At 53.5% G+C, this 22,128-nt stretch overlaps 1 protein-coding gene across 1 annotated transcript; it reads right to left on the minus strand.

The window, feature by feature from the left end:
• Positions 1 to 5,151: 5,151 nt before the first annotated feature.
• On the minus strand, positions 5,152 to 22,128 carry SLC6A7 (solute carrier family 6 member 7). The gene is made up of 14 exons (XM_026047585.1): positions 22,042 to 22,128; positions 16,479 to 16,659; positions 15,185 to 15,316; positions 14,350 to 14,584; positions 13,486 to 13,624; positions 13,008 to 13,142; positions 12,085 to 12,188; positions 9,166 to 9,290; positions 8,919 to 9,031; positions 8,705 to 8,836; positions 8,269 to 8,368; positions 7,750 to 7,850; positions 7,367 to 7,534; positions 5,152 to 6,255 (listed from the first exon to the last, which is right to left on the minus strand). Exons 1-14 carry the CDS (start codon positions 22,072 to 22,074, stop codon positions 6,040 to 6,042), a joined length of 1,914 nt encoding a protein of 637 aa, XP_025903370.1. The 5' UTR covers positions 22,075 to 22,128; the 3' UTR covers positions 5,152 to 6,039.

A 22,128-nucleotide genomic window follows, 5' to 3' on the forward strand; every position in this document is an offset into this window, starting at 1 on the left:
AGAAATGAACAACAAAAAAAGCTTGTTTTGGACATAAAAGATGAAAAAAAAAAGAAAAAAAAAAAGGAAATGTTTTCTCCATGTAAATTCTGACTGTGTATTTTGCCTTTTCTGTGATTTTTGAATGCTTTGCTCTCTGTCTAGGCAGGGATGGCTGCCTCATGAAACACAGCCACATTCTTGCAGACTGCAAAAATATTTTCCCGATGGATTGAGGGAAAGAAATCCAAACTGTCAGGGCATTAACAGTCTTGAAGAGTTGTGGAGCGTGTCTTACCGTGCAGGGCAGGGGGGCAATCGTTGCTGGGGATGTGTGTAGCAGATGCCTTTTGCGGGGAATCGCACAGGTTCTCCACGGGCACAAGTGTGTGTCCCCAGGACCTCTGTAGACCTGTGCTCTTGGACAGTGCAGCTACACTGGCTTGCAAGGGTTAGCCCCAAAGCTCTCCTTGAGCAGGGAAAACCGTGCAAGGAGAGGATTAGCTTTTAGGATAGAGTTTGGGTGTTTTTATGAATCTCTTTTTCTTCCTGGAGTCACACAATGGTGAAGTTTTACCATTTTGAAAGGACGGGTTTAGCTCTTTATAGTCTGCTCTCCTCCTCTCCCAAGTTATCTGTGAAGCCGGCCCTCATGAGTGTCTCTTCCACTTCTTGATGCTCAGGCTGTCTGGATGTTGGAAGTATTTGGGGTGACCAGTGGGAGACGAATGAGGAATGAGGTGGCCCATGCCCCTGTGGCCAGGACTCTTCCTTGTGCTCGTGGCATGGCTCTGAGTTATGCTGTAGAGCAGATCTGCCTTTGGCCTCTTTATAGAGCTGCTGCTACCTGTGTGCTCAGATGGGCTGTGAGAGTGAAACCACTGCTTCAACTAGAGCTAGAGAGAGGCTGTCCTAGGAAGGGAGGTACGGTGAGGTGCCAGGGATGACAGCTGAAATTCTGGTTTAGGTCCAGTCTCACTGAGAGCCTTCTTTGGGTAATCCCTGTTATGGGAACATCTTCCAAGTTTCTAGGGTATCTTTGAGCTGTCTACTTGGAGGTGATTTCTCTTTCTTGAGGCTTCCCTATGATCATCTCTCCAGGGACAAGTTCCTCTGGAGGCAGCTGGATGTCCTTGCAAGGCCCAACATGTTCCAGATAAAGTTGAAAGGGAAGCAGAGTCTGAGGTTTCAACTCCTTTTAGTCTTCCAGTCAAGGTGAAGCCTGACCAAGGAAGACCCAGCTTCCCACCATCTGCCCACACTCGCAGCATTAAGCACCTGCACTTTAGGGGTCTGTTCTGCCTGATTTCTTTCCCTACCTCACCCTGGTTCTCCAGAGGAGGTTCTGTATCCCCTGATCATCTCTGCATAAGCACTGAATAAACCACTACCCTTTTTTTGCAGTAGCCATGGTTGAACAGCTTCTGTCCCTGTCTTCCTCTATTCTCTGGTTTCTTCTAAACATACAGGAGAGCTAAGGAAGGCCAGCTGTCATAGCCCTTCTGTGGCTGGCGGAGCAGGGGACACTGGTTGCATCCCTACATGTAAGCTAGGCAGCGTCTGCTGGCATCGCCCCAGCAATCTCAGCAAGGCTCTGGAGATGACGAGGCCCAGGGGATGTTTCAATAAGCAATATGGATGGGGCCACCTTCTTGAGAGGGAGAGACCTCCTGTCCCCATTGACCTTGAGGCCAGAGACCCTGCCATGGCACTTTTAATTTCCTAGTAGAGATATAGCTTGAATCCTACCTGGCTGCCCAGGCAACTAAAACAAAACTCAAAGTCCTTCAATTTAATTTTTCTTCCATTTCTTGCAGACCACAACAAAGAGTTGAGTCCTAGCACTTGCTGCAGTGGTCTCAGGTTCCCAGCCCCAGATACGGGTTGAGAGTTGCCCACTTCCTCTTTCCAGCTGGCAGGGCCAAGGTCCAGCCTGCAACATCATCACTTCTCAGGTCTTGTTGGTAAGTCTCCTCTGGAGGAAGAACAGGCAGCTCCGTGTCCTTCTCCATCTGTATCCAGTGGGAGCAAAGGCTCTGCTCTGAATCCTAGCCCTTCTCCCTTGAGGGGAAACGTCCCATCTGCCAGGCATCAAAATCCCACTTGACCCCAAACCTGCTTCCCATCCCATCACCTGCAGCAAATTTCCCCCTGTGGAGATGCAAAGTTGGGAGCCAGCAGCAGAGATGCCCATGGGCTGCTAGCCAGACTCGGCAGAGGCTCAGGGCAGTTTGGCTCTTCCCTAGTGTCCCATACCACCCATGACACTGAGCCTGCTCTGCCAAGCATGGCAGCGTTGTAGGAGAGGACCAGCAAACCTTCTCTCTGGGTTTGAAAGTGGATCCTGGCACGTGTCTGACAGAGCGCGATGTGTTTTCCCAGCAAAAGATCCCCTGATCATCATCTTTGATCATCCCAGGACCTGGTTGATGCTTTTCCGTGCCATAGGACACCTCCTGTGGTACTCAGAGCACTCTTGATGTAACCACCACTAAAAGGTGGGCTTGGTTTGGTAGCCTGACCCTGTTCTTCATCCTTAGAGGTAAGTATTGGTGGCAGGGGGAAAGTCCTTCCCCTAGCGGGATAGATCTCTTGCCATCGCCTATTCCCAAATGATCCCTGAGCAGCTCCCAGCTCATCAGTACCAGACAAGACAAACCCAGACCTGACCAGCTTGTGGGCACCTCAGAGTTGAGGCTGGTAGTCCTGGGGGTGTCCAGCCCCCACGGGCCACCCTGCAGCTTCTCTGCCCTTGGCTGGGGTCCTTCCTTACCCGCAGATCCTTCCCCGTTGCAAGGCCTGCATCCCATATGGGCTGTGATGCCAGGGAGTGGGAGAGGGGGTGGTGGAGGGGGAGCACACTGAGAGGCTCCTTCTGTCTGTCTCTGATCCTTTTTTTTTTTTTTTAAACTATTGCACAATTTTAGGGCTTTTTAAATATTTTTTGGACAAGCAGGGAAAATATGTTAACAGTGGTTTAAGAAGAAAAAAAAAACAAAAGATCTTTCATATATTATATATAAAATATATACATACAGGAAAGCTCTATGGAAATATTTATTTAAGATGATTGCAAAAAAAAAAATATATCGAGACTCTCTGGAGCTTTGTCACGTAACAGAACTCAGAGGGCGGGCAGGGGGCAGCCGCCCCTCTCCTCGTGTCTGTTCCTCCGTGTGGTTGCAGCTGAAGCCTTTTCTCTCTTTTGTACGTGCCCTCGAGCTGTTGAGCAGTGTGACCGTGTTGGATTCATCAGGGGCTTGGGGAGGTAGTGCTGGGAGGGGGGTGATTCTGATTCCTTTTGTTTTTCTTTTTTCCTTTGTTTTTTGGGAACCTGTGGCTGTGAACAGAATGATCACTGCTCCGCTCCGACGCTGCGTGTCTGGGGAGGGTGGTGGGGGGCCGGGGAGGGCTAGGGGGGATTAGGGCGAGTGTCTGTTTTACTCTTGGTGTTCAAGTGCAATAAATAGCTACCAACTTCTGAGCATGGAACCGGGTGGTTCTCCGTCACTGCTGGGCCGCCCACTCCTGCCTCGTCTCTCTCTTCAGCACCTAAGTTGGAGGGCAGCCCCTCGGGGCCCCTCTCTCCTCCATGGGGTGCAGGTTCTGGGGTGCAGGGGCCCCCCGGGCTCCTCCTGGCCGCCTTGCAGTGGTGCAGCCGGCCCACGAGATGTCACCAACAGACCGTGCCCGCGGCCGCCGCTTCTCCCGGGCCCGCGTGGGAGCAGGAGCTCGGGCAGAGGCGAGGGGCAGAGCGGCACCCCGGCACCTTGGGGGTCCCGGGGTCACCCCCTCTCCGAGCACCGCCGCCCCCCGGCAGCACTGGCCACACAGAAGAGCCCTGGTAAAATCCAGGAGCAACCCCGAATGCCGAGGGAAAGGGAGCCGAACTGAGGGATGCAGAGGGGCCAAAGTGAAGTCCCTGGGCCCGATCCAGGGGCTGGGTTCGAATGCACGAGCCGGTCCCTGGCGGCCATCAGGCTTCATCCCTCCATGCACAGCCATGCATAGATGGGGGCACAAATGCTCCCATCACCTTTTTACCTTATTTTCACTCCTCTTAGCCTTATTCCCTGTGATATCCATGGCCCAGCTGCAGTCCCTGCCCTCCTCGCTCTGCAGCACCTTTCGCATTCATCCAGAGCGCCCGGCAGAGAGCATCCCGGGATTACCAGGGGAATGCAGGGAATGCAGCCAGGACCCCGTGTGGGTAGGAAACAAGCTCAGACTCACGCGGAGGCCGGAGCAGACGGGCTGCAAAGCCGTGGGCGGCACGTGGACCGGCTCTGTGCTCTGCTTGCAAAAGCAATTTGCCCCTTCGAGCATCAACGCAGCATTCGGGAAGCGTTTCCTCACCGTGTTTGAGCCAGATCCCTTGCTCAGACGGAGGCATCTCTGCTTCTCGCCCACGGCAGACCCCCACGTGCCTCCCCACGGGGGGCAGCCCCCACGGCAGCGGCTGGGCAGTGCCGCGACCTCCGGGGCCTCCCGCTCGGCAAACAGTGTCAAGGTTAGAGCGAGGGATTCATTGGGGCCATAAATGTTTATGGCCGGCCCTCGCCGCTCCCCAGCACCACGGCCTGAACTTTCCATCAGCGACGCTTTTATGGCCAGCTCTAATGATTAACCCGGGGGCTAGCGGCCGGAGGTGCTTCCCAGCGTGGGGGCCAGGGGATGGGGGAAGATGGTGCCGGATTGGGGACCCCTGGAAGAGCCGCCAGCACCCATCCTCTGGCCAAGGTGGGTGCAAGGCTGCCAGAGAGGGGACATGGAAAGTGGTCAATGGCTGTGTGGGAAGGAGGATGGAGGTAGAGACAAGGCATAAACCCCAGTTTCCTTTTTTAACCTGTGTTTTGGCTCAGTTTTGGACCAGGAAAAAGCATTGCAGGTCAAAGCCCCAGGGGTGGGTGTCCCCCCTGCTTGGAAGCCTCCTTTGATGTGCTTTTCTCACACTGTGTCCAAGCTCCTCTCCCCAAGCAGGAAACGACATTTGCACATTGAGGACCTCACCAATAGCATGGAGTTACACGCTGCTTTTTAATGGATAATCGACCACGTACAGGTAGAAGGGTGCGCACAACACTGGGATGATGGGGATGAATGGCTTTAGGTCCGGACATCCCCAGCCAGGACATTCCCCACATCCTCCAGGACAGCAGCGTCTGCAGGAGATGGGCTCAGACACGCAGATATGGGGCTCCACACAGCAGAGTCACGACCTCCCTGTAACATGGGGCTTGGGCTGAGCTGCCCCAAAATCCAGGGGGATGGACACAGGTCCTCCTTCGGCTCTGCTCAGAGCGGAGAATGGACCTCCTGTGTGCACGGGGAATGCATCACCTGCTCTATTCCTGTCCCTCTAGCACAGCCCAGCTCTGCAAAACGCAGTGAGGAGCTGCCCTGACCCGCCAAGGTCTCGGGGAGACCCACATGCTTGGAAGGGCCCAAACTGCTCTGTTCCTAAAGATTCCACTTCTTGTCTTGTTTTGTTTTGTTTTTAACCACTGCTCATTTATTAGGTCAGTCCCTGGACACTGACCGACCCTTGTTGCCCTGGAGCACCTCTCTAAGCAGAGCACCCTGACGCACACCTTCCTCAGAGGATGTTAACACAGTCCTTTCCCATACATGTTTGTGGGTCCCTGGAGTTAAATATGCGTTAGCAGAGAGATAGACAGACACAGAGGGCCTCATCCTCGCTGCCTCCCGCCACCCCTAGCACCCCTGCAAAGGGAGGGCAGCGCAGGGTCCTCTCCTGCCTGCTTGCTGAGCCTGAGGGTGGGATGGGGACAACCAGACACTTGCACCAGACACCATCACACGACTGCACAGATGCATCACACAGCTCACCACACTGAACAGGAACACCTCGAGGAAGGGCAGACCCAGCAGCAGCCCTCTCCTGGTGAGGAGCTGGTGGCAAGGAGGCCAGTAGGGTTGGCAACCCTGACTGCCCCCTGCATGGCCCCCCAGGCCAGCCTGAAGTGCCCAAGCGCGACCTGTGCAAGTTTTGGGGCGACAAGCCCCCACAGGGAGGCTTCGGGAGGGCTTCAGGACCCCTCACATCATGGATTCCTCCTCCTCCTCCTCCTCCATCTCCCGGTCCACCTCGATGGCCGTGTTCTCGTAGCTGGTGATGCCTCCGTATTTCCGCATGTGCACCATGAGCGGCTTGGGGGACTGGCTGCCGGCCAGGGACGCCACGTACATGCCAGTCCTGTTCTCCTCCAGCGATGGGCCCCAGTCCATGGTGGGCCTGCTGGCTTGCTGGATGCGCTGCCAGAGGGCAGAGGTGGGGGGAATGGGGCTCCTGCTGTCACACCAGCCCCTGCCCTGCTCCTCCACCGTCACCCTGAGGCAGCGGCCCCTCAACCCCCCTGGGTCTGCTCTGCTAGACACTGGGGACTGAAAGAGCCCCTGGAAAAGATGGGATGAGACCAAAAGTCTGGCTCAAAGCTGACTGGGAAGGCAGCTCCACTTAAACGGCTGGTGTTACTGCGTGGAGTGGTCTCGCAGGGGCTATTGCAAGGCTCTTTGTGCAGGAAATATCCTTATTATATATAAAGAAATAGTGACCTGTTTCCCTAGGTCGCTGCATGGTCTTGGCCAAAACGTGGCTCCGCTATCACCGCGGAGCCTCTCGTCCCCGGCAGGAGCAGGAAGGCTCTCGGACGTGCACAGCTCCGTGCACAGGCTGCACGGCAGCACAGGGCTGGGTCGCTCCAGCAGGAGGTCAGGGTAAGCCAGCGTGGTGGGTGTCAATGCCACCAGGGACTGCGGCTGTCCCCAGCCCCGGGGCAGCTCAGGCGGCTGCCGGGAAGGCTGCTGCCTGGCGAGGGCACCAGCTCCCTTGTCTCTGCTTGGAGCAGCCTGGGGAGAGCAGCAGAGGACACCTGGGGATGGGAAGTGCATAATGGGATGGGAGGGCACCCCGCTTGCAGAGCCAGAGCTCCTGACAGGCTAGGAGGTGCATTGCCCGGGAGCAGGACCTCGTGGTGCCCGGGGAGCTCGGCGCAGCTGCCTGCCCTGGCTGCTGTTGTCCGTGTCTCAGATAGCCCAAAGTCTCCTCCCTTTTTCCCAGCTGAGGCTGCCAGGAGGCCAGGCTGGGACCCTGTGATACCCTCCTTGCTCTGTTTTTGCCCATGCGGAATGGGCAGCATCCATGGGGCTCCCCATGGGAAGCACTGTGACATAGTGCCCGTCTTTCCCATCTAGAAATGCCCTGGCACATGCTGCTTCTCACTGCCCGGGCAGGAGGGAGGAACTGGGATGCACGTCTCCAGGAGCGGGGATGCAGGAATTGGTGGAGGATGCAGGCCAGGCAGGGGCTCATGATCCTCTCCCCCAGCATTTACAGCATGCTCCACAGCAGCAGCGGGACTCCTACCTCCCACAGCGTCCCTTCTTCTCGGAGCACAGCCAACACCATGCCAGCGGGAATCATCAGGCAGGAGAAGAGTCCCATGAGGATGCCCAAGGCCTCAGCCCAAGCAGGGAAGCGGTAGCTGCCGTACTCAGAGGGCTGGTACTTGATGATATTGTAGACCAGCAGAGCCTGCAGGATTGGGGGAAAACAATGTCATTCCAGACCCCTCTACAGCTTCCCTCGGACAGAGCCCATAGGGAACTCCCAAGAAAACCAGAAAGATCCCCTGGGCCTTGCAGAAAGCAGGAGAAGATGCCAGGTGAGCAGCTTGTCACACTGGGAGGTCGTCCCAGAGGAGACAGCATCACGACAGCAGCACCCAATCCTTCAAACCAAGCAGTTACCATCATCGTTGCTGGGGACAGGATCATCCAACAGGCTCTGAAGTAGGGCCCTGGTTTGAAGCCCAGCATCATGTGAATATCTCGGCAGAACCTCTTAATGCCTGGAGGAGGAAGAAGACACGGACTGAGAAACTGTGATAGTTCCAGCATAGCCAAGTCCTGTACAAGGCTGCCATACATCAGCTCTGTCCAAGGACATGCACAGCGAAAACTGTGGTTTGAATCCTTTTCTCCAGCAAAGAAACATCTCTACTGCTGCATCAGAGAGGCAGGATGGGATGGTCCAGGCAGTGCTGTTTGAGGAACCAGGCTCAGTGCCCCAGACATCTCTAGGAAGGGGAATCCAGTGAAGGTCAGGTATAAACAAGAGCTTGGAGATGAGGTGTTCAGTTTTCCATGGCAATACTGCTGGTTCCCCCATCTGTCCTCCTAAACCTCTTCCTTTGTCGCCCTGCCAATCTGAGGCGGGCAGCCTGCTCTTCCCAACATCCTGGGGGGGACCGACTTCCCCCCGCTTACCATAGACACGTGTCACCACGATGCATGTAGTGATGACCACCACCATGAGACCAAAGCCAGCGCTGTAATCATCCAGTAGGACCAGCCAGTACATCCCACCCTGCAGAAGCAAAATACAGCAGCCAACGTCTCCAGGAAGACTCAGAACAGTAAACCACCAGCCACGTCCTCTTGCCCACAGGGAAGTGTTCCATCAGCCCTTCCTGGGCTCGGGGGAAGATTGGGCACCATCAAGAGTCCCTGCTCCCCATGTGGGATCATGCAGGGACATGATAACGCTGTGTCATTCCCCTTGGGACCTAACATCCCCAAGTAAACCAAGCTCACTGGTCATCTCTCTTGCATCAAGAAGATGCAACGTGTGTCTATAGCCCCTGCCCTAAGCATGCCATGAAGTGAGTGAGTCCCCACTGAGCATCCAGGCCTACACCCTTACCTCTGTCGTGAGGATGAGCCCCATCAGGAAGAGGGCAATGCAGATGACAGCCGAGAAAAAGGCTTTCTTTGGTCGCAAGTAGTAGGGAAATTCATCTGTCACTGCTGTAACAATGGTCTCCATAAAGGCAAACTGCACACAAGGGAGAAGAAGGTTCCCTGAGCCCCCGAGGCTGCCTGGGCATTGCGGCTGGCTTGTCGGGCTCTGTCCTTACCTGGCTGTCCAGGCCCAAGGTTAACAGCATGAAGAAGAACAGGAAGGACCAGAATGGAGAAAGGGGAAGCATTGTCATGGCCTGGGGGTACACCACAAAAGCCAGGCCAGGTCCTAGGGGAAGGAACGGACACTAGAGTGAAAAGGGGATGGCAGCGCCAGGCACGGAAGGGATGGGAGAGAGGAGAGCCCAGTAAAGTGGGCACAGTGTGTCCAAGCAAAGGTCATAGAGAAAGGTCTGGCCTTACCTGCTTTTGCCACTTGATTCACAGGGACCCCGAGCTCCTGGGACATATATCCCAAAACAGAGAAGATGGCAAATCCAGCCAGGATGCTGGTGATGGCATTGCCCAGGGTCACTATGAAGGTGTCCCTATGGAGGAGAAAGCAGATGCTCTGAACATGCTCTCTCCTTCCCATCCTAGAGCAGTGCAGGGTGGCTTTGCCAGTCCAGACGCCACAGTTCTTCTACTGGGCCTCTCGATTTATAGTTTCCATGGGGGAGAAGGAGCCTGTATCTAATGACATGGATCACTTTGAGGGGTTCCTCTGAAGCTTGCTTTTCCTCTTGAAATAAGCACTTAATAAGAATTCTCCTTCTCCATTGCCAGGGGTCTGCAACAGATGGTAGGGACAGGACAAACATGATTGACTCTACCCTTCAGCATCTGCGGCCCAATAATTCCGAACCAGATAGTGTCTTGATGGTTAGGAGATTTTTTCTTCCACAGCTCCCTCTAATCCCTCTCAAACCTGTGCAAGATTAACTGTGAGGACCTAGCAGGTTATAATGTAGCTGAAAAAATACCAAACCACGAGGCTTCCGTTTGTGTTATAATATGAATATTTTCATTTATGACACTTTTTTTTTGCTGGCATGGAGTAAACAGCGATGAAAAGATGAAATCTGCCCTTGGATTTTTGGAAAAGTGGAATCCTCCCTCACTGCTAAAGCAGCATCTGCTGAGCCAGTGCTCCTTACGGCAGCTGGATCTCCAGGGCTGTTGCTGTTTCTAGGGAGAGCCCCCAAAGTGCAGCTCATCTACTCGCAGTCTGAGAAGACTTCATGAAGAGTCTGCAAATTAATCTGTTCTGTGGCTTTAGCCATCTGTCTTGTTGGGCAAGCAGTCCTTATGCAAGAAAACCTAGTAAACTAAAATACTCGTGTTGTATCTGGATTGGCAATGGCAAGGCACCGTTTTGAGTCAAAATTGTAGTAATCCAAGGTGGCATATAATAATACCTGCTACACCTCCTTCTAATCTCTGCTAAAACCTACTACAGCTCCTTCTAAGAACCTGCTACAGCTTCTAATCTCCACTGGGACTTACTACAGTTTCTTCTAATCCCTCCTAAAACCTACTACAGCACCTTCAAATCTCCACTAGGACCTCCTACAGCTCCTAATCTCCACTGGGATTTACTACAGCTTTTTCTAATCCCTGCTAAAACCTACTACAGCACCTTCTAAACTCCCCTGGGACCTAGGAAAACTCCCTGTAACTCCTCCCTCTAATCTGTGTCCCAAGCCTCCCTTGAGATCACACAAACCCGCCAATCCCCCAATTTCTCACTCTAATCTTCTAATACTAATGCCAACCCCTTACTCCAATCCCTGACACTAATCTTCTAGTATTAATGCCAACCCCTCACTCTAATCTCCTAATCCCAACCCCTCACTCTAATCCCCAATCCCTCACTCTAATCTCCTAATCCTAATCCCAATCCCTCACTCTAATCTCCTAATCCTAATCCCAATCCCTCACTCTATTCTCCTAATCCTAATCCCAATCCCTCGCTCTAATCCCTCACTCTAATCTCCTAATCCTAATCCCAATCCCTCGCTCTAATCNTCTAATCTCCTAATCCTAATCCCAATCCCTCGCTCTAATCCCTCACTCTAATCTCCCAATCCTAATCCCAATCCCTCGCTCTAATCTCCTAATCCCAATCCCAATCCCTCACTCTAATCCCTCACTCTAATCTCTCACTCTATTTTCCCCAATCCCAGTCCCTCACTCTGATTCCCGATCCCAACTCCTCTCTCTAATCTCCCACTCTGATCTCCTCCTCACTCTAATCCTCCATTCTCTAAGGCTGTGATTTGAGACTCTGCTTGTTCTACCAGCCTACTAGGTGACTACCTACTGCCAATCACATGCCAGGTGCCTACTGCAAGTCATGATTTGGAAATAGGTCTGTCTGCACTGTTACAATCTGCACTGTTACAATCATGGATGACAGAGCTGAATGCCTAAACTAACTAACAGTGCTTTTTTTTTTTTTTTTTTTTTTTTTCCAATATCATAATTTTTGGAAATTATTCTTTGAGTCTGGGATGATGTCTGAAGGTGCAGAACCTGCAGATGGAAATTAGGACCATGGCCTCTCCAGAAGCCATGCAGTTTCTGGTGTCTCTTTCATTCCATTAGCAGTTTAAAAAGTCTAAGTCCGGCACAGGGAATACTCCCTGCTGCTCTCCGCAGCCAGATGGGAAACCCAGGCATTCTGTGGTTTTGTTTTGTTCATTTCTTTGGTTGGTTGGTTGGGTTTTTTTGCAAACTAAGCCCAAAAAAAGCCACTCAGCCTGGGAGATCCTAGATGAGGGGGAACTACCTGTGAGCCTGACCTTAGTACAGAGCAGAGAGTGGCTGAGGGAGCTGGGATTACTTAGTCCGGAGAAGAGGAGGCTCAGGGGAAACCTGAGTCTAGAGCTCCCTGAAAGGGAGTTGCAGTGAGGCAAGGGTTGATCTCTTCTCCGAAAAAACTATCGATAGGGCAAGTGGCACCAGGGGAGGTTCAGGTTAGACATTAGGAAGAACTTCTACACGGGAAGAGCAGCGAAGCATTGGAAAAGGCAGTCCAAGATAGCGGTGGGATTATCATCCCTGGCAGTGCCCAAGGAATGTGTGGATGAGGCACTTAGGGACATGGTTTAGCAGGCATGTGGTGTTAAAGGGTTTGCAGTTGGACTTTATGGTCTTGGAGGCCTTTTCCAACCACAATAATTCTATGATTCTATGATTCTAAACTGCATGGTATTTGCACAGTGCTCGGGCAAGGTTCACCGCAGTGTGACCACGTGCTGCACCAAGCACAGCTGCTGGTTTTGAACCTACCAGCCGAGATTTTTCCTGATTTTTTTCAAGACAATACCTGGCTCTCACCTGTAGATATTCTGATGGAAAGTATTGTATGAGGCAAAGGTGAGGAGGCCCCCAAAGCCTACACCAAGCGAATAGAAAATCTGCAGGGCTGCCTCAATCCACACCTGGTGGGAGGAAACAGATTTGAAGAGAGAAGGGGCTTAGAAATCTTTCCCCAAGGAAGAGGGGATGAAAAAAGCTTCTCAACATTCCCCCATCGTGACTGCCCATGTATCCCTCCAGCATGGGAGCACTCTAGCCTGAAAGCCTATGGTCTTTGGGTCTGGGTTTGCCCACAATGAGCAGTTTTCCTGGGAGCAGTGGCTTTGCCTTCCCTTGTACTGCGCTCACCTTCCTGAGCGGCTCCCGTGGCTAGCGGAAAGGCCAGTGAGATCATTTTAGTGAGAGCGTGCTGAGTGTGGCCTTAAGCACCCTTGTAAAACAGGGAGGTGGCCGTCACCTACGCGGCTGACGCAAGGGAAGTCCCTGCTCTGCCTGCCGCGATCGCTTGGGGAAAACAGAGCGGCCACGTCCAGCCCAATCACACCCAGGCGTCTCCCGGCCTCTCGCCAGGACCGGGCTCTTCTGCTCGTGTCTCAGGTGCCCGGGGAGAGCAGAGAGCACGTGGTGCCCGAAGCAGGAAACAGAGGCACGGGGTTGTGCCACTCGGGAAGGGGATATGTGCAGGGTGCGGAGGTCACGCTGTAGCACAACCTCAACAAGGAGATTTGCCATGGGAGCAACCAAAGAAGAGGGCTTTGGATCAAGCAAGTGCCAGAATAGACAGGCAGCTACAGGGACATAGAGTGCTCTCCACTGTGCTGCACAGGGCACGACAAGATTAATTCTGGTGCTTTAAGTAAATTGCACAAGATCCCCAGTGGGCCATGAGATCTTCCCATGCTGGGAGAGAAGCTCCCAAAGGAAGAGCAGCTCCTGCTCACCTTGGAAGACAGCAAGTGATCAAACTGTGGTGTGAGATAGAACTTGATGCCCTTCCAGGCCCCCTCCAACGTCACGCCACGGACAAGCAGCATCACCAAGATGAGGTAAGGGAAGGTGGCAGTGAAATACACAACCTGCAGGAGAACAGAGGCCGCTGGAGAGCCAGGAGTGAGACCTGGGCATGTTCACCCCCTCAGCACCCCATCCCCAGGACTGAAAGCCGCCTTGCAGAGTGGTGTCCTGCAGCAGCAGTGTCCTGGTGATGCAGCAAGGCTATGGGCATCAACACCACCACTGACTGCACATGCAAGTCATTCCGTAAGTAGTCTGCATCCAGGAAACATTACTTATTTTCCTCACTGGCATTTCCTGGGAGCACAGAGGTTGTTGGCATTGGTCACCAAAGAGACCACACTGTTCTTCCAAGTGGATCCCCCTTAAAGCAGAGAGGCAGAGACTGACGACTTCAGTCCTTACCTTGCCAGAGGATTTCACTCCCTTGAGGATGCACAGATAGACAATAGTCCAAGAAAGGAGTAAGCATAGACACAGGTTCCAGCGGATCCTCCCAGGATCCCCGATTCCAGAGCTCCCTTGGATGTGCAGAACATACCGACTAGGGCAAAAAGAGAAGCTCTAGTGAGGACCCATGGTCATCCTCCCTCAGCACACTGGACACATCACATCTTCCAGCGACCTTCTCTGAACTTAGCAATTTCTCTGCTGCATAAAGTAACCATGTCAGAAAAATACATTAAAAAGCAATGAGATAGCAACAGGGAGCCGGCAGCTCTTTGCCAGGGGAAGAGGAGCAGTTGGTGTGATTTCTCCACCACGCATTAATGGCCCTGCAGGGAAAAGACTGATGGTCAAGAGTAAAATCCTGTCTGGTCCAGACACAGGATGCATTTCTGTCTAACATATCTCCAAGCCAGAAAAGCCATGTTAGATCAAAAGTTTTCACCTCCTCCAAGACTTCAGCATAGCTGAACATCTCCCATCTGCACCCGACATCCAGGGGCTCTTGATCCCTCATTCTCTGCCAAAGAGGCACCACTGCAGCACAAGTCTCCTGCCGTGCAGCTGTGCAAAGACAAGGGGTGGCCTCTGCAAAACCCCTTGGCATTGAGCTACCCAAGGCAGATCGGTCCACAGGAGAACATGGAGCCAGCCAACTTGTGTGATCCCACACATGAAGCTGAGATACCACACACATCCACACAACAAGATCGCACCCATGCATGCCCATGAGATGCACAGCCCTATCACCTCCAGACCCATCCCATCTTGGTCCCCAGGGGGACACCCACCCCAAGGCCATGGTCAGGCCAACCGCTCTACCTCCAGTACTCCTCGCTGGGGCTGACAGTGTTGGAGATATTGACAGGGAAGGAGGCATTTCCTGCCTTGATGACGTGATGGTCCAAGCACAGGTCAGTGTTCCACCAGTTGCCACAGTGCTGCCAGGGCAAGTCACTTGTTAGGGATGCAAAGAGGTAGAAGAGAACGTAAGCAATGATCATATTGTAGTAAATGGCCACCAGGGAGACGATGAGGATCGTGCCCATGCCAACACCTGGAGGAAGGAGAGGATAAAGAAGGGGTGAGCCATCTCTCCAGAACAGAGCACATCCCAAGGCAGGGTCAAATATCAGATTTTGGCACCCGGATAGTTAACCAGCTCCAACTTGGAGATTCATCTGTCTGGATGGAAGCCTTTATTGCAGTTATGCCATCTGGACAGCCAGTCCTGCACATGCCATCTCTGACTGCATAAGAATTGATGAACTATCGAATCAGACAGATGATTTTACTCCAGCTCCGCACTGAGAGTAAACATATTTGATCTGACCTTCCTTTAATTCTTACCTTTGTTTCTAACAGCCATTGCTTTACATTATTATCCATTATATTACGTTGGTTATATATGCTATATTTTGGACCCTATATTTGATTGAATGGTTTTCATATAATTTCTGGAATTGATCGTCATGTCCAGAGCCTTTGAAGGCTGGTAGATCTTACATCATATCTTGCAGCTATTGACCATCCTGCTCCACCTTCCCCCAAGATTTAACCTTTGGTTTTAACAAGAGCTTGAAGATCACAGAATGACATTGTACATCTACGTCCTCATCAAGAGGCTCTGAAGAGGACTTGGCTTTCAGTCATGCACCTTTAAAGAGTGGGCTTATCTTCCAGACAGCAAGTGGCCCCAGGCTGGAGAATTGCCCAAGCGACAGCTCCATGAAGAAGATGGGAATCCCGCAGATGGCCAGCATGATGAAGTAGGGAACCAGGAAAGCACCTGCAAGAAGCAACACCCCCCAGAAATTAACACAGATTGAGCACTTGAAACCTATATATGAGGGAATAGAATTCATCCCACATCTGAGGGCCTGAGGAATATAGAATATTTTGCACCAAAACCTGAAAGGTAGTAAGGGCCAGAAGATCATTGTAATGCTGGTGAGGACTGACACTGTCCCATTATCTCTATGGGCCCTGTGGACATTCCCATCCATCACGAGATGGAGTCCCACCAGGTCCTCCGTGTGCAGTTAACAGCCCATATTTCACCTGGGACCCTGTTGTCACTGCTGCTAGCACATGCTTAGGACCTCAGGGGTCTACTCTGCACTTGCAAGAGCTTCCAGCTCCATCCTAGTGAGCAGCCAGAAGCACAATTTTGCAGCCCATATGCAGAAACAGCCCCTCCATCACGTTATCACAGCAGGAAGCAGTGACTCAACTGGGAGCACGCAGCCCTGGACGCCTTCAGCAGCCCTGGCCTCTGCATCCCAAGAGCGTGCTGGGAGGCTGTTGAGCTCCTGGAGGAGAACGTGTGGTTGATGCAGGAAGAAGGGAGGGTGATTCACGTGTTACCATGCTTTTGCACATGCTCGTACACTCTTTTTCCTTGAATCTCTTGCGAACATCCTGACAAATTTTCCAGTTACTATTGCATGTGAAAAACTGTTGCACTGGAAACAGACCAACAAAGGGGTCACCTTGCTCCATCACTGTTGAATCCAGCATTGCTAAAGGCTCATACTCATCCCTTGGTACTTGAGAAGCACTCATGAGCTCCTGCTGAGTCCTGGAGGACAGCAGGCCAAGGCACGCTTGGAAGCCAAGAGGGATGCCCAGTTACGAAGCTCCCAAGCGCAGGACCCAAGATAAAGGGTAGGAATCAGTTGAGTATAAGGCCAGGCCCTGGGGTTCTCACCAAGGCCATGAGTGCAGAGATGTGCTCGGGAGTCCCTTCCACACATGGCTACCAAGTTGGTAGGCGGGATAACATCTTACAGCAAGCTTGGGGAGTATAGGAGGACAGACAGGAGGCCTTCCAGGTTCCTACTGCACTTCATCCCACAACAAGAAATGCCTTTTCCTAGGCCCAAGAAAGAGATGGAGTATCTAGGTGGACCTAAGCCCCACCAGCCCAACTCAGTGAGGGACAGACCTACCTCCTCCATTGGTGTACGCCCTGTACGGGAATCTCCAGACATTTCCAAGGCCCACGCAGTACCCGATGCAGGACAGGAGGAAATCCAGGCGCCCTGTCCAGGTCCCTCTGTCCTCGGGATCGGCTGAGCCCAGGTCCCCATCCTGACTGCTCGGGCTCACCAAGAGGTCTGGTGTTACAGGCTGAGTGAGAGAGCAGAGCAACAGCAACAGGCCAGGAACGAGGGAAGAGATAGAAGGGAGGAAAGAAGAAAAGAGAGGGAAGGGGTTGGGACACCCGGACAGCAGGCATCAGGGAAGCAGTGCTGAGATTTGAGGGTTGAACCTGTGACCCCCAAGTCATAGCATTGACGTCTGTGCCCTAGGGAGCCCCTGCACAGGCAGCTCCCTGTGCACCACCAACCCGCGCTCCCCAAGGGGCCTTTAGTTATAATTCGAAGCAGATCCATGTCCTGTCCTGCTGTTGAGTGAGGAAGGAGGATAAACACGATGACGCATGGACAGAGCTCCCCCGGGAAACGCAGGATGACCCAGGATCCCCTCGAGAGGACACAACTGATCTTGTAGCCCCATTTTCCCAGGAAATAGCTTCTCAGGGCCACAGTCATCTATCTTTTCTCGTTTCCTGCAAAACAGGGAAATGAGGAAGTGCCATCCCAGGAGCGGAGGGGAACATGGTGCCCACAGCATCCGTGCACCCCTGCTTTGTAAGGCGCTCGACAACCATTAAATGTTGTGTGTGTCTTTCACACTTTTCTGGCTGCCAAAATCCTGTCATGTGGGGCGTTAGTAATGTGCTCCCAGTGGTCCCCATGGAGCAAGCTCCCGTCCACGCTTTCCTGACCTGCCCCGGATCAGCGAGGCTCAGGCAGCTCTTTGGCAGGCAAGGGATTAACCCTTCCCTTCCCCTCCGGATCTGCTAGAGGGAGGTGGAAGTCCTGCCATACATTTGGGATGGGGCGATGCACCAGGAGGGCTCCTCAGCATTCCCATCTGTGCACACATCTGCAGCAGGATCTTCTGTCCATCCACCTCCCCTGGCGACCTGCTCCTGGCTGTGAGGGAAGCGATTCCCACTGCCTCCCATCCCACACGCAGCACCAGTACTGAAAGCCTCAGACAGCAGCTCCCAGATGGGATCCCAGTGCAGAGACCCCTCAAAGTGAGACCAGCAGCAAAGTAGGCTGGACTAGCATCCTGCCCTGCTCCCTGCCCACGAGTGCATCGGATCCAGCTGCTGGAGGCATCCATCGGGAAGCAGCGGGAGCCCTGCCAGCACAGTGCTGGGAAAGATCCCCAGCTGGGGAGCCCCCACCCTGCCTCTTCCTGGACTGTCAGGAAGAAAAATCCACCCTCTGCTTGACTCCGAGTTTGTGCAATTTTAGGAAAAGAGCCCATGGGACACGGCTGAGGGTGGAGGTTTGCGGTGGGAGGATGGAAGGAGAGGCCAGAGCAAACAGTGGGTCCCCACTGGGTGCTGAAGTGCTTCCCTGGCCAGCCCTGTTGCATCCCTATCTCCTTGCCCGCATCCCTATCCCACCACCCTTGCCATTGCTTCCACTTCCATTGCACTTGGGATGCTCTGCTTCCAAACTCCCATGGAGACACAGAGCCATTCTCTAGGTGGCCGACCTGCACCCTGTGTGGCAGCAAACCAGCCCCTTGGAAAGGACTCGTGGGGCTGGGCGAGCAGCGTGGAGCCCTTCCCAAAGCCAATCTTAAACGCTCGGCGTGGAAATAAAAACGTTTCACTAAAAAACAAGGTCCATGGCAGAAGCCACAGCTAAAAGCCTGTCCCTGTGGGATGCCACCATCAGAAGGCACAGACCAAAAGAAAAGCTTCAGAAGTACAGGCTGAAAAATAGAAACGTGGCCCAGATGACGTATCATTTCTATAAAGCACATTTGCTGCCTCGCAGCCTTCCTGTCTTGCTCAGCACAGCTCTCCTCTTCAGTAATCCCTCCCCAACGTGGCCATGACAGCAAATGACCTCAGCACGCGTGTGGGATTTGACTCTTGCCAAGCTGTGCTCAGGGGCGATAGACTGATCGCTTGGCAACGTCCATCCTGGAAGCTTCATCTGCTGCTCCCTGTGCTCACCAGGTCCCTGCCCGTAGGGACAGGACCACCCAGAGATGCCACCATTTGGCCTTGAGGCTCCTCTGATGCCCAGCCCTCTCCTGCAGGAACAGATCTGCAGCCCCTCACAGTGCCCACAGGGCTCCCATTTTCCGGGTTGGTCTCACATATGAATAACATGTGGTGAATGAAGCAGCTGGTACATCATTAAAATCCTCCCAGCTCATCCCTGCAAATATGGCTCAATCCAATAGCTGCAAGAGGCCATTGGTGGAGCAGCAGGACCTGATTAAATCCAGGTGACCCCGTGTTGGCTGCAGCCTGAAAACCACACAGAAGCAGCAAAAAGAGAAGTAAGAAACCATCTCCAAACCATGACACCATCACCTCAGCCACGAAACCACAACCTGGCACCATTTGTCCACTTCAAAGGTGCAGGGACACAGCTGCTCATCGCCAACCTGGTGATGGCTTTGGGACCTCAGGGCAAAGCAGGGACTGCCCAGCCATGTGGCATCCCCAAGCAGCACCGCTCCATCCCCGCAGGATGGGAGAAGCTCCCATGGGGAAAAGACCTGGTGGCTGCAGCATCCGCAGCTGCCTAAGCCTCATCTTTGCTGCACCACATCGGGGACCTTGCAAATCAGCTTGTCCGAGCTAAAATGAACTTCAAAAGGGAATATTAAGCATTTCACACTCTATTTTGTCCTAGAGAGCAGGAAGTTTCACCCTTCTTTGCTCCCAGTTCTTGGAACTCTCAACCCCTGGCTCCACTTCAATCCCTTTTTGAACCTCAAAGGTCCTTGCTGTGTTTGCCACAACCCCCATTTTGTCCTTCGGCAAAGGCTGAAGTGCAATGTCCCTTCAGTGGCTCCCACAGCGAGCTGCCGTCTTTGGAGACAGGCTCCCATCTCGCTCCTACAAACAGACGGGGACTAGCAGCTCCCTTGGCAACAAGATGCTCTTTGAAGCGGCATCGCTCTCCATTATTCACCAGGAGATGCGCCCCAAGAAGACAGCAAAGCAAAGGTCACGGAGAAGAAGAAGCACTTTAGTCCCTGGCAAGATAAGAGCTCATTCCACAAGGAAATTGCTCTATGCTAATTATTATGGGTGAGCTGATTCCCTTAAACCTTTGCAAAATTCAGCTGGCGCAGAGCAGCACCAGCGGGAAGGCAGCCAGATTAAAGTTACTTTTTCATCTCATTTTGATGAAATGCTGGCTGGCATTGGGGAGTTATTTGGTCCTCGTTTTGTGCCATGAACTGCAGTGTTTGAGTCGGGAGAAATGCCATGCTGAGCCAGATTTCCCCTTGCAGATCCGCGCCGCGTGCGAACACAGTGTGTCTGCACCCAGTGAGTCACTTCAGATTAGTCTGAATTGCTCGTTAATCTCTTTAAGAAAAACTGAAAAAAACACATTCCAGTGATTAGGAAGCGATGCACATCAGAGGATCTCAAATGAAGACCCCAGCTTGGGATCGCAGCATGTGCCAGGAGAGGGAGCGAGAGCTTCCGGAGCCAAAGTGACAGGCAGGAGAGTGCTGAGGCTGGAACAAACTTGTTACACAGATGTCTCGAGCCCCGGGGAGCATGCACGAGTGAGTTTGCCACACAACTGCAAAAAGCAGTAGCTTTTCATCCAAAAATACTGTGGAGGATCCAGGGGAAGGAGAGGGCAGGGTTTGTGGGGAAGCACAGCGGCTCACAGGGACGTGCTGGGGTGAAGGGGAGCAATGAACTGCACAACTTAGCCCATTCCTAGCCCAAAACCCACACCAGATGAGCCAACAACCGAAAACATCCTCTTGTCTCTCGCAGAAATGCTGTCAGGGAAGCGCATGCACGAAATCCTTTGAGCCTGAGAAATTCCTTCCTCCCTATTAGAGAGGAATTTCCATATGTCAAAAACATGCCTGGTGATGAGGCAAAAATCTCCCAGCTCGCGGATGGAAAGCGGATGGAATGCCCGGGGGAAGGAGGACATGGGGATGAGGGCCGGTGCCACCCGGAGCTCCAAGTCGGAGACATCTACCCTGAGGCACTGGGGACAGACAGGCCTGCGTGGCCTCAGCAAGTGTTTTTTTAGGGGTAAAGCAGGACATTAGGGCCCCAGGCAGCATTGGGAAGGGGGAAAAATAACCCTGGAGACATCTGCTTCTCATTCAAGCTGATCTGCTCAGGGATTAAAAGAATTCCTGAAGAAATGTTGAGCAGTATCACTGGCAGCGGGGAAATTATTTCAAGTATCTCCACGAGCATGTGGAAGGGACAGAGACAACTTTTAATGGATGTGGCAGTCACAGAGTCATCTGCAAAAGCGATTTGTAGGGAAGAAGTAGATGATGCATCCAAAGAGCCCCAGGAGGAATGTAGAAAGCCCTGAGGCTACTGGAGCCATCAGGTATCTGCAGGGTCTCAATAGGCCAGGCTTCGCACATCCTGCCCCAAATCCTGGGAATTTCCTGGCAGCGTCTGGACCATGCTGAGTTTTTCTACATGGTATTCAATATCCATGGATGTATTGCCACGAGTGGGTCCACATGGGCTGGGTGCATGGGGATCAGTCCCCAGCATGAGTGATGGGAATCCAGAGAGCACAAGAGGGAAAGAACATGTGGAGGGTGCCCAGCAGAGAGACCACAGCAGGGGTGGAAAAGGCAGAGGCTGCAGATGGGATTTCTCAGCCTCCAAGCCTCCTGAGGGAGAAGCCAGGAACACCTGTAGCCCTTTAAGTCCCACAGCCAGGAAGAAATCCCAGGAGTGGGTAGGAAAGTCCTGGACACCTTCCTGTGCTTGCTCCTGTGGCAGTGATGTCCCCTGCAAGCCACCTTGTGCTGCTGCCCCATGGTGACTTTTGTAAGGGATGAGGAAGGGCCCAGGGGATGCAGGATGAGATGCATGGGAAAGGCTGGGCAAGGGGAGGCCGGGAGTGAGCCGGGGACTGGGGACTGACCTGGAAAATGGATGAGCTGTGCTGGAACCCGCTGTCCTCCCCCAGGGCGCTGGGCAGGAGCGGTGTCCCCCATCGCCCCCAGCATGCCGGGTACCCGCATGGCAGCAAGACGGCTCTGCACCCACCTGCCACCCCCGTCTGCCCGGCCAGACACAACATGAATCATCCTGCCGGGAGCACCTGCACGCAGCGAGGAAGGCAGGAGCATCCTCGCAGCACCAGCGGGGACGGCGCGGCGCCTCCGGCCTCACCAGCTTGCTCATCGGCCAGAGGTGGTGGCAAAAGGGCCCTCACCCGTCCCCAGAAGTGGGGCCCGATCCCCGCTTCAGCTGGCACGTCAGCCCCACACTTTGCCCACCTGCAATCTTGGCAAAGGAGAAGTCTCCCGGCTCGGCACAGAGGGAGCAGATGGCGGGAATGGGCAGGGGGACGGGGTCCCGGATCAGACCCGGCATCCCGGTGTTGTGACGGGCACGCGTGCCCCCCCGGCCACCGCGTCTCCCGCTGCCGCGGCATGGCCGGCTCTCACCTTGCGGAGATGCTGCTGCCGAATCTTCTTCATCCCGGAGCCCTGTTGCTATGCGCTCCCTCCGCCGGCACTTTTCCTCACGCTCCG

This window comes from Nothoprocta perdicaria, unplaced genomic scaffold, assembly GCF_003342845.1.
Source record: "Nothoprocta perdicaria isolate Ctin4 unplaced genomic scaffold, notPer1 scaffold_5, whole genome shotgun sequence".
NCBI classification, from domain to species: domain Eukaryota; kingdom Metazoa; phylum Chordata; class Aves; order Tinamiformes; family Tinamidae; genus Nothoprocta; species Nothoprocta perdicaria.

What these genes read in the sequence shown, in the direction of transcription:
- SLC6A7 (XM_026047585.1), bottom strand. Translation starts at nt 22,074, where the DNA reads ATGAAGAAGATTCGGCAGCAGCATCTCCGCAAG. An exon ending in GGCAGCAGCATCTCCGCAAG is followed by an intron (nt 16,660 to 22,041) that starts GTGAGAGCCGGC and finishes TCTCTCACTCAG; the next exon opens with CCTGTAACACCAGACCTCTT. An exon ending in CGTGGTGACACGTGTCTATG is followed by an intron (nt 7,851 to 8,268) that starts GTAAGCGGGGGG and finishes TTCCTCCTCCAG; the next exon opens with GCATTAAGAGGTTCTGCCGA.